This window comes from Rhincodon typus, chromosome 5 (genome assembly GCF_021869965.1).
Source record: "Rhincodon typus isolate 14 chromosome 5, sRhiTyp1.1, whole genome shotgun sequence".
Lineage (NCBI taxonomy): Eukaryota > Metazoa > Chordata > Chondrichthyes > Orectolobiformes > Rhincodontidae > Rhincodon > Rhincodon typus.
Window position 1 is genome coordinate 84,336,809 of NC_063336.1, and position 15,855 is coordinate 84,352,663.

At 44.9% G+C, this 15,855-nt stretch overlaps 1 protein-coding gene across 1 annotated transcript in view; it reads right to left on the bottom strand.

Moving 5' to 3' along the window:
• Nucleotides 1–6: 6 nt before the first annotated feature.
• LOC109917508 (potassium channel subfamily K member 1-like) overlaps nucleotides 7–15,855 on the bottom strand; it is an 18,831-nt gene continuing 2,982 nt past the window's right edge. The window contains exons 2-3 of the mRNA XM_048597520.1: nucleotides 4,688–5,083; nucleotides 7–3,239 (exon numbers count right to left, since the gene is read on the bottom strand). Coding sequence (XP_048453477.1) covers nucleotides 2,974–3,239; nucleotides 4,688–5,083 — 662 coding nt within the window. The 3' untranslated portion in view covers nucleotides 7–2,973. The remainder of the gene's footprint in view (nucleotides 3,240–4,687; nucleotides 5,084–15,855) is intronic.

Sequence of the window (15,855 nt, forward strand, 5' to 3'; positions counted from 1 at the left end):
CTCTACATTCTAAACTCCTTCCCTACAAACTCTCTCTACACTCTAAAGTCCTTCCCTTCCTAGGAATTTCTTGCCTACAAAACACAACACAAACAAAATTACCAGAACAAAATACTGTGGATGCTGGAAATCCCAAATAAGAACAGAAAACGTTTCTGAAGGCCATTCAGCTAAAACGTTCATTGTCTCCACAGATAATGCCTGAGCTGTGGAGAATTTCCAGCAGCTTATTTTCTATTGCAAATAAATGAATTAACTAATAAATAAAATGGGCTTGAGAATTTTCAAACAAGTGGAATATTGTTCAAGCGGAGTTGGTTTTTAAAGGAATTTTTATATGCTTATCATGCACATCTTGGGCTGAGGTAAAGCTTTTGTAATGGCACCAACAAAAAGATTCAAATAAAGGCAAAATACTGTGGATGCTGGATATCTGAAACAAACACAGAGAATGCTTGTGAAACTCATTAGGTAGACGGCCTAAGCAGAAAATGAGGTGTTGTTACTTGAGTTTTCATTGTATTTCATTGGAACAGCCTTGAGGTCTCGATATTGAATTCAATAACTTCAGAAACTGATTGTGAGAAAAATGGAGAACTGACATAAAACATTCTTCTCTCCCTTACACTCCTTCCTCATAGCCATGTCATGTTTGTGTCTTGTTTACTTTGCTCTTAGTAAGAAGGACCAACTTTCTCCCTTTCACACCAATTTACACACTTTGTTTTCTTTCCCTACTGTTAAAAAGACCACGTGAGAGTCAGCCACATTGCTATGGGTCTGGCCCTTTGCATCTATATCATTTACCCTTTTGCTCCTCTTCTACCTGTGTCAGAAGTATAAAAAACCTATTTTCCTTCACCTTTCAGTTCTGAAGAAAAGTCATACCAGACTTGAAACATTAACTGCTTCACTCTCCAGACATGCTTCCAGAACTGCTGAGTTTCTCCAGCACTCTCTGTGTTTGTTATCAATAAAATAACCTCTATCTCAAAATCCATTGCTCTGCCATCTTAGTTTGACCTGCAGTCCTTGAATCGAACTTCTGTCATGATCTTCATTCAGTCTCAGATGGCACCGAACCCCTCCTGCCTCAACCTGGCAATGCCCTTTTACACAGGGTCAGTATTGGTGAATGGGAGACAGCAGCCAGGACCCTGGGTAAAGCCAGCCTTGGCAACTGCACAGTGATTGGATGTGGCAGCTACGATTATACCCGCTCCCCTTGGGCCATGCCCCAGGAATAATCCAACACAATGTTGTCACTTCAGTTCCATCCCTGTGAAACTGGAGAGCGAGCATGATGCGGCTTTCCACTGGCTCCCAGCTCAAACGGCAACCGGGGCCCAATTTATTGTAGCACTGTGTTTGCCATGTTAATAGGGGCCTGGATCAGGCAGATATGTTAGACGCCCAAAGCCTGGCCCCTTTCAAAATGAACAGCACTTGAAATGGAGCTCCCTCTGAAGAACTACTTCAAAAATATCGAGCAAAAAGAGCTCACCCAATTCCCTCCAGTATGTGTTTTGTTTTCACTTCTTCACACGAGGTAGAATTTCAAAATAAGACACAAACACAAAACATTATTCTGTAACACCGAAATGATAAACAAAAATGTTTGACAGCTGTTTTGAGGAGTCCCGTTAAATAGTTTGTTTCTCTTGTATACCTACATCATTTCCTCTGTCAAACATCCTTTAACTTTGTGAAAATTAATTTGAAAAGCGAAAGGTTGTGTATTCAGGGGTCAATATCCAGCACCTGTTTGTCCAGAGCATGGCGGTTAAAAGGACTGATGGGAAATGGTCTGGGGCTGGCTTCCTTCAGTGGCTCACGAGGTGAACAGTTCACAAACTCAACCATAAAGACAAATGGGCTATTGGCTATGAGCTCAAGCAGAACGACGTTACAGAAGAATGGAAACTGTGCTGTGTAGTTGTATTGAGAGCCCTGGGTGGACTCTGCTGGGTGTATGGTGTTCAGACTTGGATGCTGCACTCAGGAAGCATGGACTGATCATGGACTCAAATTCACCAGAATGACATCAGCAGTAAAATGGATAAATTATAAGGTCAGGTTGCAAAGATAAGGTATCACTTTTGTATCACTCTGAAAGATTTAGAAACTAGTTGTTTTTTTTTAATATTGGAAGGATTTGCTGGCGTAGACAGAAAGATGATATTTCTTCCTCTGGGGGAATGGAGGACAGTGGGACCTAATCTTAAAGTTAGAGCTAGGCCAGTCCTGCAATCATGTCAGTAAGAACCTCATCATTCAAAGGAGAGGGGGAATCTCTTCCCAAAGAGGGTGTGGATGCTAGAGGCCGATTGGAGCTTTCAAGTCTGCAACTGAGAGTTTTTTTTAATTGAAATAAGGACATGAAGGGATATTGAAATGAGTAGGGTACAACAGACGAGCCATATCTATTTAACAGATCAGGTCAGAGGGGATAACAGGCCCATTCTTGTTTTCTAATGAAGTACAGGTCCCATAGAAACAGCTGTAGGTTATTCTGAATACTGGACCCCACCTCACAGTGTGAAAAAGGCTGCTCTTTGAACACTGTCAGCTCATTTTCTCCTCCCTCCCAACGAATATTACAATTAAAATAAGTATTTTGCCAAATCATTAATAATTCCATCTCCTTCGAACGGGGACAGAATGTTCTGGGGTTAATCGCATTCACCTGTATAACTACTTCGCCTGAGGGAAATTGATGTGGAAATTCTCAGCAACGATATCATCGCTTGTGTGAAAACAGGCTTTCTACTTCAAGGTGACCCAAAAACACACTTTCTTTACCCCAGTTTCTTTTTCTTACCCCCGATCTGTGCTTCCTTTCTCTTTTGGAGGCTGGTTGAATTGCTTTAGAACCTATACTAATCACATGCGGGTTTGCTTTATGACATGATGGAAGGGCTGGCCAATGGTGTTTTGGAATGGGGGGGGGGTGCAGTTGGTGATAGCTGAGGGTCACCGGTTGACGGGATCCTCTATAAACTGGTAGCTGGCCAATGGGCCTGGGGAGAAAGGCTCATTGAGTTTCTGCTGTTCCCTGGTAATGGGCACAGAGTCCGTCACCGAGGGAAACGAGAGATGATCGTGGTCCAGAATGTTTCGTTCATCTTCCAGCTTCTCTTTCTTCAAGTAGAAGATCCTTTTAAATTCTTTCAGCTTCTGCAGCTCACAGAAGGTTTCCAGGGCAACAAGCACAGCGGTGAGGCCAAACATGAGGTACACTAGAGAGAGAGAGAGCAAGTGACAGAGACAGGCACATTAGTTATTTTTAGATGCAATTAAGTACGGATGATTGAAACACGGCTTGGAATAAAATTGTTCTTTTCCCCTGAAATGCTCGTCAATCACTGTCATTTACAGCCTCTGGGTCTCAGACTGGATATTCTGCGGGGGGCTGCCTCTTACATCTGGAGGCTCAGTGCTCTTCCAGCATCTATCCAAAGCCATGAGTCAGGAGTGTAATACAGTGCTCCCCACTTGCCTGGATGAGCACATCTACAACAAGTTCAAAACCACCCAGGAGACAGCCATTTGTCGGATCACACAGTTAGACTAGCATTACATAGAGGGACAGCACAGAAATAGGCCACTCAGCCCTAACTGGTTACAGCCAATTTTCACACAATACAGGAGCCTTTGGCAATTCCTCAAGCTGCATCAGCACAACCTTACGATCCTTTCTCCTCCATGTCAAGGTATACCAATTCACTTCATTCACCCACTGTGTAGAAGCAATAAGCCTACAGTGGTATTTGGATTATTTAAAAAAAGCTTTAAAAAAATGATTCATTCATAACATCTCTACGATAAAAAATCCCTTCTATGAAAACAACAAGAATGTCAATCATTCAGACTCTTTGAAGTCTTCAGTACCTGAGAACACAAGGCGCTGTGCAAACAAACATTGCGCAAACTGATCAAGATCAAACAGCCAGAGCTGTCAATCAGACAGGGGCTCGGGAGTTTCAGCAATCTAATGAGAATTGGCTAACAGCACAACAAACAGAGATGAGGCTTGTCTGACAGCCTAAACATAGAGAGTTGAAGCTCCCTGAACCCCAGCTTGTTGACAGCTCTGGCTGCCTGATCTCTGCTATCAATTTTACCTTGTTTGCTAAGCCAATTAGATTGAAAGAAGGATATGCGCAGGATGCCCAGAAATAACAGGGCTTGGGTGAATCAGATTGATTTTTCACAATATGAAAGGGACAGGATGGGCTAAGTGCATCCCTTAAGTGCTGTCACTTTCTAATTTTATTCATAATCAACTCACTTTGAATGGATATTTTATTTACACTTCAAAGGGCAACAATGCTTTGGCTGAATGCCATATCAGAAAGACAGTACTTGCAAAAGTACAACATTCCTTCAGTACTGACCCTCTGACAGTGCGGCACTCCCTCGGTACTGACCCTCTGACAGTGCGGCACTCCCTCGGTACTGACCCTCTGACAGTGCGGCACTCCCTCGGCACTGACCCTCTGACAGTGCGGCACTCCCTCAGTACTGACCCTCTGACAGTGCACGCTCTGGTGCCAATGGTAGTGGGGAGTGAACTCAGCATTTCAGGGATGGTGATGGTTCGGTGTTAATTATTGATCCCAGAGAAAATACCAGCTCTTTAAGTTATGGCAGGATCTGGCTGAGACCACCTGCCACACATACTGACCAGTTATTCCGAGCTTGTATAGCTCACGGAACTGCTGATGGTGCACCTCACCAGGAACGTAGTCTCCCAGGCCAATGGTGCTGAGGGAGATGAAGCAAAAGTAAATGGATTCCAGAAAGTTCCAGTCCTTTTCCAATGTGGAGAAGATGGCCGCTGGGATGAAGAAGAAGCAGGAGGTGACGATCAGCCCTAGGAGGATGGCGTGGACCAGAGCCACGGTCTGCTCGGCATAACCCCAGCGAGTGTGGATATACTGGACTGGCCGCCTGCTGACATGGACCATGAGCCGCTGGACAATGGAAGTGAGGAACAGCAGTGTAAAGGGAATGCCCATCAGCGAATAGATGATGCAGAAAGCCTTGCCACCATCAGAGAGTGGGACCGTGTGACCGTAACCTGCAACAAGAACATTTCATAACTGCAGTTGGCCATCCAGTCAAGAGGGCAACTGAATCCACCAGAGAGAGCAGAACATCTACTGCTTCTTTCATTCAACAGTCAACTACTGCCTGTGGCTACACCATCTTCCTTTCTCCCAGTACTTAATCCCAAGGTGTCAATCAGGATTTCCAAAGTCCAGCATCAGGCCTTCCCGCTCTGGCAGCACATTCCAAAACTGCCCCTCCCTCCAGCACCTTGAAGGGTACCTGGGGTTCTGAGGCACATGATGTACCAGGGTCCTCACCCATACAGTCATTGGCAACCCAGGAAAATAGGCAAAAAAAACCCAGAGGGGTTTCCTGGCAATGCCGTTTACACCCGGGAAAACACTCCGAGCAAGTACTGCAGCCTAGGAAAGGAGGATGAAGGGGGTCCAACATTTGATTGTTGGGGGATGGGGGTTTTGATTTCGAATGTGTCGGCAATAAATGCTGATGGCGGAGGGTGAGACTGGTCGGCTGGCCACCATGGTAACCAGGACAACCGTGCTGTTCTCAGATGGCCATGTTTGTGCAAGCTGAGCTCTTTCTATATGCTGGAGACATGGGGCCATCCAGACAGACCCCTCGAAAATTGCCCCTTTCAGGTGTAGCCACACTTGCTCAGACTTTTCTGTGACCCCTCGACTATCATTCTATGCTGTACCTCTGTAACACCACAGCCAATTAAGCACTGTCTTTTTCTGTCGCGCAAAAGTGGATTTGCGCACAGCAACATCCCGCAAACAGCAACTGTTTGGGGAAGTGTTGGCCAGATCACCTTGTAATCAACTCCTCTGGTCTCCTTTGAAATACTGGGTAAGGGAGAAGAGCAAGTCTCGGTTCAACTCTTCACCTGGGAGATGGCATCTCTGACAATATGGCACTCCTGCCAAACTACACTCAGGTTTCTAAAAGGTGACTTGGACCCCGTGACCTTTAACCCAGAGGGCAGAGGAGTGTGGCCAACGAGTGCTGGAAATGGCAGTAGGGAGTTGGATAATTGTCTAAGTTGATTCTAGTAACCTTGGCTCTATTAAGGCATTAATCCCACTCCAACAGTACGCCAACATACACTGTCTCTGATCGATATAGAACTGTGCCTTTACCACTCCAGCTGTGTACATCTTTGTCCAAGAAAACTCCATCAGTATAAAATGAGCCCTCCATCTTATCAGTATTTACATTTAGGACAATTAAAATTTTGAGCCAATAATGTCATCTTAATGAGTGTACCAGAACACAGGAATATCCACTACTTGTTCATACCAAGGTCCAGCAACAACTCCCATCACCCATGTTTTCAGTTCCCTTCACAGCCCGTCTCTCTCTCTCTGTAATCTTCACTTATCTATAACCTGTTCTAGTTCCACAGACTTCCGAAATGTTTCTGCTCCTAGAATTCCGGCCTCCTCTCTATCCCAAGTTTAATTGCTGCAGATTGAGGGTTATAAAATCATGAAGGGCATAGATAAGGTGAATAACAAAGGTCTTTTCCCCAGGGTAGGGGAGTTCAAAACTAGGGGGCATATTTTTAAGGTGAGGGGAGAAAGATTTAAAAGGGACCTAAGGGACAACTTTTACACATTGAGGGTGGTTTGTATGTGGAAGTGGTAGATGCAGGTACAGTTGCAACATTTAAAAGACATTTGGACAGGTACATGGATAGGATAGGTTTAGAGGGATAAGGGCCAAACATAGGCAAGTGGGACTAATTTTGTTCAGGAACATGGTCTATTTCCACGCTGTATGACTCTATGACTCTATTAGCAAACCTGCTGCAATGCTTATCGTGATGTGAAGATTGAGCTAGAGTTACTAAACGGACTGACTGATGTGGACTCCAGGCTGATTGTTCTGTTCAAACCTCAGGGAGTAATGTGTTGTCTGAGGTACTGTCTGTGACGGTGGGTTCATATGCCCTCTGAGGTAGCTGGAAACCAATCTATCAGAGCAAGGCATTCTCCCTACTGTCCTACCCAGCAGTCCATCTTGTAATAAACCAGTTTGTGCCATGGTGATCAACTGTGTTAGGCATCACCTATCGCGGCTTAGGAGACATCCCCCCCCGACCCCAACTCTGACATGGTAACCTCTGCTGCAAGGAAGACAGTGGGGTGAAAAATGTACAATTTGTCGGTCTCTCTTTTCTCGAGATCCCTTCTTGGCCAGCTGAGTATTTTTCTTTCTGTTTGCCTTTACTAATACCCTTCCAAACAGTCAACTTTCTGAGCTCACTGTCATCGACACATGCCTTCTAGCTTTCAGTGTCGATGTCCCCAGTTGTCATATCCCAATTACAGGTGTGGCTGTAACAGAGGTATGGATGCCAGGATTATGACCTATAAACAGCTCATTGAACAAGGATTCTTTGGGTGTGACATCTTACAATACGACATCTTATCCACCTGAAGGACGTCACTGAGCCAGTACAGCTGTTGCTCGCTTTGTAATGAGTGTGTGCTGATGGAATTAATGATCGGAGTTAGAGACTTTGCAATGCTAAGAGATGCCAAACAGATATGTCTGAGATAACAAAGGTGGAGCCTGTTCAGCCTTTTCTCTTATTTAGCATATGTTATCTAGGCGTCACTACTGTCAAGGAACACGTTGAGTGCACAGGCTGGGTGGACTCAAACTTGGTGTTCTGAGTCAATTTGCTGCTGTTCCACACTCTCAGTCAACTTGAACAACTGCTGCTTTTGTGAAACGTGTTGATTTCAGCATCAATTGACAGATCGCTCGTGATTGCAGAACCTAGATATGTGAAGCTGTCATAGATAACATCCAGTGTCACATTGTCAATGCTGATAGACAGTGATATAGCAGCATCCCAGACATTCACCTTCCTGAGGCTGATAATGACATCAAAATCTTTACAGTTGAGAGAATCTGCCCATTTGCCGCTGTGCTCATCGGTGTATCACAATACTCTGAGGGCTTGGTCCATCTTTGTTCTGGACTTCAGGTGAGCAAGACTGAATTGCTGTCTGTCCTCTCTAGCCTGCTGGGAATCCCATGAACCTCGAAGGATTCCAATGCTCTGATACCCATCATGTTTTGTGGACAGAGGAGATCACATTGAGCAACTTCAGCGTGCAGCCAATTTCTTCAACAACTAGTATGGGCCACCTTTATCCCTCAACCCTCACCACAGAAACAGTTTCTCTCATTGCGGTTTGTGTGAGTTTGCTGCATGTAAATTGGCTGCTATGTTTCCGACTTTACCACAGTAACTACACATCAAATAGAGGACTTCATTGGCTGTAAAGTACTTTCGGGTATCCTGAGGTAATGAAAGGTGCTATATAAATTCTCTTCCTGAACTTGTGTAACTAACAGTCTGAGTAGGTAGTGCCAGCAGTGTATTGTATGTTACTATTTTCAGCTTCAAAGACTATGCTGACCCGTTGGACCAACTACAACCTTATAAATAATTCATTGGCTTTCAAGAGCACTGGGTCAATACAAGGTCAGCCAAGGAACAATATACATACAAGTTCTTGCTTGATAGACGGCCAGTTACAGCGTGTCAAATCTGACTGAAGGTCAGAAACAGTGGAGAGACTCAACTATTGGCTATAAACTTGAAAGGTCTCAGCAGCACAGTAGAAAATGGCCAGTTCTTTACATAGTAATCACTTTCAGCTTTAAAAATACACGACGATGAACTAAATAAGAGCCTGTTTGAGTAAAATGTCTTGGTCAACCTCAGGGAAGACTGAGGGGTAAAGGAGGAGGATGAGAGTTGCGGGAAGGGGATTTGTAGAGAAGGAGGCATTGGGATTGGAAGGGGCTAATTGTGAGTGAGAAAAGGGAAGGGTAGGTTCTAGGCCCTGAATCTAGAGAATCCACAATCTGTTTGATTTATGATCTGTTTGGATTGTACTTATCTTACACAGAGGGTTGAAAGTGATTGTGTGGCGAGAATGTTGAGGAAGGGCAGAATGTGATCTCTGGAGAAGGCCTGGAATGGGTGAGAGGGAAATGGGCACCTATATTCTCCTTGCCCTCCCCCTCCTCAAAAGATAGCGACGGGTAAACTCCCAGGGCATGGTGAGTAGGACACTTTCATTTGTGTTTCCTTAACCTCTGCCCCCTTCCTTGGTGCCTTGAACAAAATCTGCATTTTTGTTCACTCGCTGTGCATGGGATCTTGCTGTGCACAGACTGCCTGTTGCATATTCCCGACACAACAAAGGGAGAAAGGATGTGACTCCGGAGTGACCCGCTCGCTTCAGGGGAGATGGAGTGTAATCGGGTGGGTGAATTGATGGGGGAATGCCAATGTTGAATGTCATCAGGAGATGATTGCCAGGGAATAGAAGGCGAATGACAAAGGTCTTTTCTCTAGCACGGGGGGTTCAAAACTGCGGGGCATACTTTTAAGGTCAGAGGAGAAATACTGAAAAAGACATGAGGGGTAACTTTGTTTCCACACAGAGTGGCTCACATGTGGAATAAACTTCCAGAGAAAGTGGTGGATGCGGGTAGAGGTAGAACATTGAAGAGACATTTGGATAAGTACATGAACAGGAAATGTTTGGAGGGATATGGGCCAAACGCAGGCAGGTGGGAGTAGTTTGGTTTGGGATTATGGTCGGCGCGTACTGGTTGGACCGAAGCGTCTGTTTCTGTGCTGTATGACTCTACGAGCAGCTTCTCTACAGACAAAAACTGCCATGCCCTACAGAGCAATGGCTGATGCACTGGTCCAACTGCAACAGGTGTGACAGGACTTTCAGGAGGAAATGCTGGAGCTTTCTGGCACTAACCCAGCAGAAATTATTTAAACAATGCGGAAAGGTTTATTCACCGTCAGCTAATGGTGTAAGGAAGGCCAAAGTAAAAATGACTTTACAAACATGACGCACCAGGAATATCTCTATGTACGTAAATATTTACACATGTATGTGTTCACAGTGTCCATTCAAATAGGAGTGTGTTTGTACATTTGTGTCCATGTGAGTGTGTGCACATGCCTGTACATCTGTGTTTATATGTGTACACATGTTGGTCTGTACTTTCTGAACAGTTTTCTGTAAAATCCTTGAATTAACACATAACCAGGTTAAAGATTGGGAATCAGCTCAGATCAAAGCTTGATCTCTACATGTTCAATGGTTCAACTGCTCTATATTTGATAATGCTTGTCTGTTTACTGTGTAGATATAAACTCAGAGAAAAATCAACAAACTGGAGAAAGAGTTGACCGCTCGACTTGAAGCAAGGAGCAGATATTTTAAAGCATTGTGAATAAAGCTGTTACATACATAGAAATTAGTGTCATTTCTGCAAAGATCTAAAGTAGATAATACACAACACACTGCCCTCTTTCTCTCTCTTTCTCTCTCAGACAAACTGAGGGATATCAGGAGTCATTCTGTCCACAGTGTCCTCATTCACCGGTGCCTTCTTCATACCAGAGATAGTAGGAACTGCAGATGCCGGAGGGCGCCTGATAAATTTCTGAAGAAGGGTCGAGACCCAAAATGTCAGCTTTCCTGCTCCTCCGATGCTGCTTGGCCTGCTGTGTTCATCCAGCTCTACACCTTGTTATCCCCTTCTTTATACCATCTTCTTTATTAAGTGGGGAAATATTATTGGAGTTCTGAAGAAGAGTCACCAGACCCAAAATGTTAACTCTGATTTCTCTCCACAGATGCTGCAGGACCGGCTGAGTATTTCCAGCAATTTCTGTTTCGAATACTATTGGGGTTGACGGCTCAGTGCAGAGTGAGCGAACCATATCTTAGACCGTCAAAGCACTTGCCCTTATATAATGCCTTTGAGCACCCTTGGGATTTCCAAAGCACTGTGCAGCCAAAGACAGGCTTTGTGAAGAATAGTCACTTGTACTAATGTAGGAAATGGGCTGGAACAGCCTCCACAAGTCCTCAATGTTTCTGTGCCCCGATGTGATGTGAATATTAAAATGTAATTGCAAATTGCGAAGTAAAAATTCATTAGAAGTGTAGTTCTGGATAGTTTTATCCAGAGGCAGAAACTGCATTGAATTAAGTGCAATCATCATCATCAGTGCGTTTGTAACCCTCTGTAATGTGATTTGGGAAATGAGAAGTTGCTGAAGTTAAAGGGCATGCCCTCATACAGCACAACCTGCAACAACCTGATCAGCACGATGGCTGGGAGAGACTTGATGGGCCGAATGAACTGTGTCTATTCTAGAACATTCTGCAGTCTAGAGCACCGTGTACCTTTCCTTGGTACCATGGGACAGTAGTCAGAACATGATTGGAATAGACAAGAAGACAACTGGAGCAGAACAGAGTTTAAAGGGTTAAGCCAGAATGATACCAGGGCTTAAAGAGTTAAATAATACTGAAGTGGTTAATGTCCAAATGCAGCAAGACCTGGACAACATTCAGGCTTGGGCTGATAAATGGCAACATCATTTGTACCACACATGTACCAGACAATAACCATCTCCAACAAAACAGTTCAACCACTGCCCCTTGACATTCAATGGCATCATCACCACTGAATCCTCCATTACCAACACCCTGGGGATTAGCATTGACCAGAAACTGTACTCGACTTGCTGTACAAATACAGTGGCTACAAGAACAAGTCGGAGGTTAGGAATCCTGCAGCGAGTTACTCACCTTCTGACTCCCGGAAGCCGTCTACAAGGCACAAGGGAGGAGTGTGATGGAATACTCCCCACTTGCCTGGATGGGTGCAGCTCCAACAAAATGCAAGAAGCTTGACACCATCCAGGATGAAGCAGCCTGCTGGATTGACACCACATCCAGAAACATTCAACATATCCAGCACCTTCAACATCCACTCCCTCCATCAGCAATGTAGCAACTCAAGATTTCTTAGACCTGGACCCTCTGCCATGGGCTGCAGATACATGGGAACATTCCTCACTTATTGGTTAAAGGACAAATATTGGCGGGATATCAGGAGAACTCCCTTGGTCCTCTTCAAAATAATGACATCCAGCTGATTCGTGCAAGTTGTGCAAAGTAAGATCCCACAGCGTGATAAGGATGAGATCATCTATTTTAATAATGTTGTTTGAGAGATAAGTATTAACCCAGAACACCAGGAGAACGTCCTTGTACTTTGCAAATTCTGTTATGAGTTTTTTTTACATTCACTCGAGGGTTCCAATGTATTGTCTCAATCAAGAGCTAGCACCAGAGTACTGCTGTGGATGTGTCAGTCTCAATACCAGACATGAACCCACAACATTCTGACTGACAGACATGGACATGGCTGATAGACAGCAGCATAAGACGAGAAGACATAGGAAGAACAGAAACAGGCCAATCAGCCCATCACATCTGCTGCCCCATTTAATGAGATCATGGCTAATAGTATGGAAGGCAATTTGACCCAATACCTGGGTTCATGCTCCCTCCCTGCTTTAAGTGGAGGAGTATCATAGGAGATCAGTAATAGTTAAATGGTGATGAAAAGGAATGATAATGAGTTTATAATTTCAAAAGAGATATTGATAGGAAGGCAACAACTAACTTCATTTGTATAGCAACTTTAACAAAGCAAAAATGCTCCGAAGCACAATATAGAATTGTTATCAGACAAAAACCGAATTTGAGCACTATAAACAGGTGCCCTAATACTTGATGAAAGAGATTAGTTTTTTTTAAGGACCACCTTAAAGCAGGAGAGAAGCACAGACAGGTCTAGGAAGAAAATTCCTGAGCTTAGGGACTTGACAGCTGAAGGCTGAACACTGAGGACGTTCAAGAAGCCAGACTCAGAGGAGGTGGGGGGGAGATCACTGAGGGCTGCAGGGCTAGAGGAGGTTAGACACAGATGTTATCCTGGCCCTTCTGATTCCCAATAAATCCCACCCTAGATTCAACATGCTGCAGCTTCCCTGAATGAATTTCTTGCTGCTCTGCATGTGACTGCCAGAAGGAAAAAGCAGTAAAACTCGGGAATGAGGCAAACTGGTCTGATTAGTCTTGTATATTGGAATCCTAGTAGGAGCAGTGTGTTCACTTCCCAATCCAGGTTTCCCAATGCCCATTACATGAGGAATTATTTCAATCCAGCAGCAGGATGGGGTCAATCAGGGAATGGGAGTCGAGGGTTGCTATTTGGATGTATTCCTGAAGGTTTGATCTTTCTGTCTCCACATTCCCCATCTCCACATTCTCTCGGCACTGGTTACCCAAACCAGCCATCTTGGAAGTGTTTAACCATTTGGAAAGTAGACAAGTTCTTAAACACCTGATTGGACTAGTCTTAACTGCGAGGAGAAGGTGGTGCTGTGATGGTAATGCAACGAGACTGGCAATCCAGAGTCCCAGGGTAAAGTTCTGGGCGTAGAGGTTCAACTCACACCATGGAAGAAATAAATATAAACATTGGGAATAAAGAGCTACCCTAATGGTAATTGATGTAAAATCCCATTTGGTTCACTGATGTCGTTTAAGGACGGTAGATTTCCTTCCTTATCCAGCCTGGCCTACATGTGACTCCAGACCTAAATGCAATGTGGCTGACACTTGACTGGGTAACTAGACACAGGCAATAAATGCTTACATCCCATGAATGAATCAAAAACTGTCCCTAATACTTCTAATGAACCATGAAGTAAATCAAAGAAAACTTCTTAAAAATCATGAGCCGTTTCTTTAATAGTCCTGAAGACTCCTCGCCAATTTGCAATGTCTGGGAATGGCTGAGGGCATGATTGGCATGCATGTGAAATTGACAGAATCACTTAGATGTTTCAAATCTCACGGTTGGCAGCTGTGGGGCGTGTCTGAGAAATCCTCATTTTACTGAGGGGTTTATGCAACAGGCGTTTATTACAGTTACAAAGTCAAATATGTCTCTATCCATTCTATACTAAAAGATTGTTTGCAATGATTAGGAAATGTGCCCATTTCATCTGCAATATCTGCATGGTGGCTCAGTAGATAGCACTGCTGTTTCACAGCACCAGGGACCCGGGTAGCGTTTGCACATTCTCCCTGTGTCTGTCTGGGTTTCTGCATGGGTGCTCTGGCTTTCTCCCACAGTGTGAGATGTGCAGGTTAGGTGGATTGGTCATGGTAAATTGCTCATAGTGTGCAGCTTGGGTGCATTAGCCATGGGAAATGCAGGGATTCATGGACAGGGTAGGTGGATGGGTCTGGGTGGGATTCGCTTTGGAGGGTTGGTGTGGATGCATTGGGCCAAATGGCTGCTTCCAGACTGTAAGGATTTGCAGATTTTGATTGAACAATAAATACTGGTCAGGACACCAAGGTGAGCTGCTCCTCTCCAAACAAGGGCCCTGTTATCTTTTTCATCTCCTGAGGGGGCGGATGGATCTTCTGTTGTAACATCATAGAAATGAGGGAACTGCTGACAGTGTGGCGCTCCCTCACTACTGACCCTCTGACAGTGCGGCACTGCCTCAGTACTGACCCGCTGACAGCTCGGCACTCCCTCAGTACTGACCCTCCGACAGTGCAGCACTCCCTCAGTACTGACCCTCTGACAGTGCGGCACTCCCTCAGTACTGACCCTCTGACAGTGCGGCACTCCCTCAGTACTGACCCACTGACTGTGTGTCACTTCTTTGGTGCTGAAGTCAACATGAAATTTTTCATCAAATCTCTGGAGAGGGCCTTCAACCTGCATCGTTCGGTCTCAAGACGCTGGGAGGATAATCTCAACGGTTTGGAAAATGACACAGGATAACCTGGCTGCCAGAATAGTTTTGTTTTTACTGACATTAAAAGGTTGTAGTCAGTGGAATGGTGAATATTTAGGGTGTGACATGTAAAGCAGTCTCAACCCATTCTGTTCGGGTTTCATGTTTCTCTGTCTCATATTCAGCAGCTCTTTGCTGTCAAACTGTTTCTATGCTTCAGCTGGGTCACACGTTGATATTCACACATCTCCTGCAATCACACACTGGACCAGAGCACAAAGTCACATTGTATCAGGGCATCATGGGCATGACCAGAGCGTCTACACAGCAGTTTCCCTCCAGAGATGGTGGAGAGGGAGAGAGAGAGGGAGAGGGAGAGAGGTACTGGTAATGTTCAGCAGTCTCCCCGCCGTCCCATGAGGAAGAAACTGGACGAGCAGCAGGGATGTGAAGGGTCAGATGGAGAGAGAGGGGCAGAGTGAAGGAGTAAAGGTGACAGGGAGAGATTAACTGAGGAGAGGACGAGGCACACAGCCAGGTGAGGCAGTTAGAAGGTCACTCAAATGGCAGTTTGACCTGAAAAACCATCTGACCAGCTCCATTTCAAAATGATTCCCAAACAGTATTTTAGATGTCCCTTGTGAGTTTGTTTTTGGTTTCCCTGAGCAGGATGGAGGACTAACAGTGGTATTCTGTTCACAGGCTGAAGGACACAGTCTGTTTGCTTTCCCTTGACCCTGCTCTTTGGTAATCCCACAGAACAATCAGAAACACCCCAAACGCTTCACCACTCACTTTGCAACCCTCAAACATCAGGTCATCTGCTTCCAGACCAACAGTAGCTTCCGGACACATCGAACATTCTCATCCTTGTTTCCATGGTGAATGATGTCTATAACGCGACTTTCCAAAGTGGGGTCCGGGACCAAAAGGAAGCTTGTAATTGTGAGCTCCCCAGTTCCCAGGCAGCAATGGCCTCAGTGGAGCTCTGAGAAAGTTATAAGGTCAGACCTCCTGCTGCAACAGAATATAGAACCCCTCCTCACAGCATCCCCACTTCCTCCCACCCTCCCTCTCTCTGTCACCTCCTCCACTTCCTC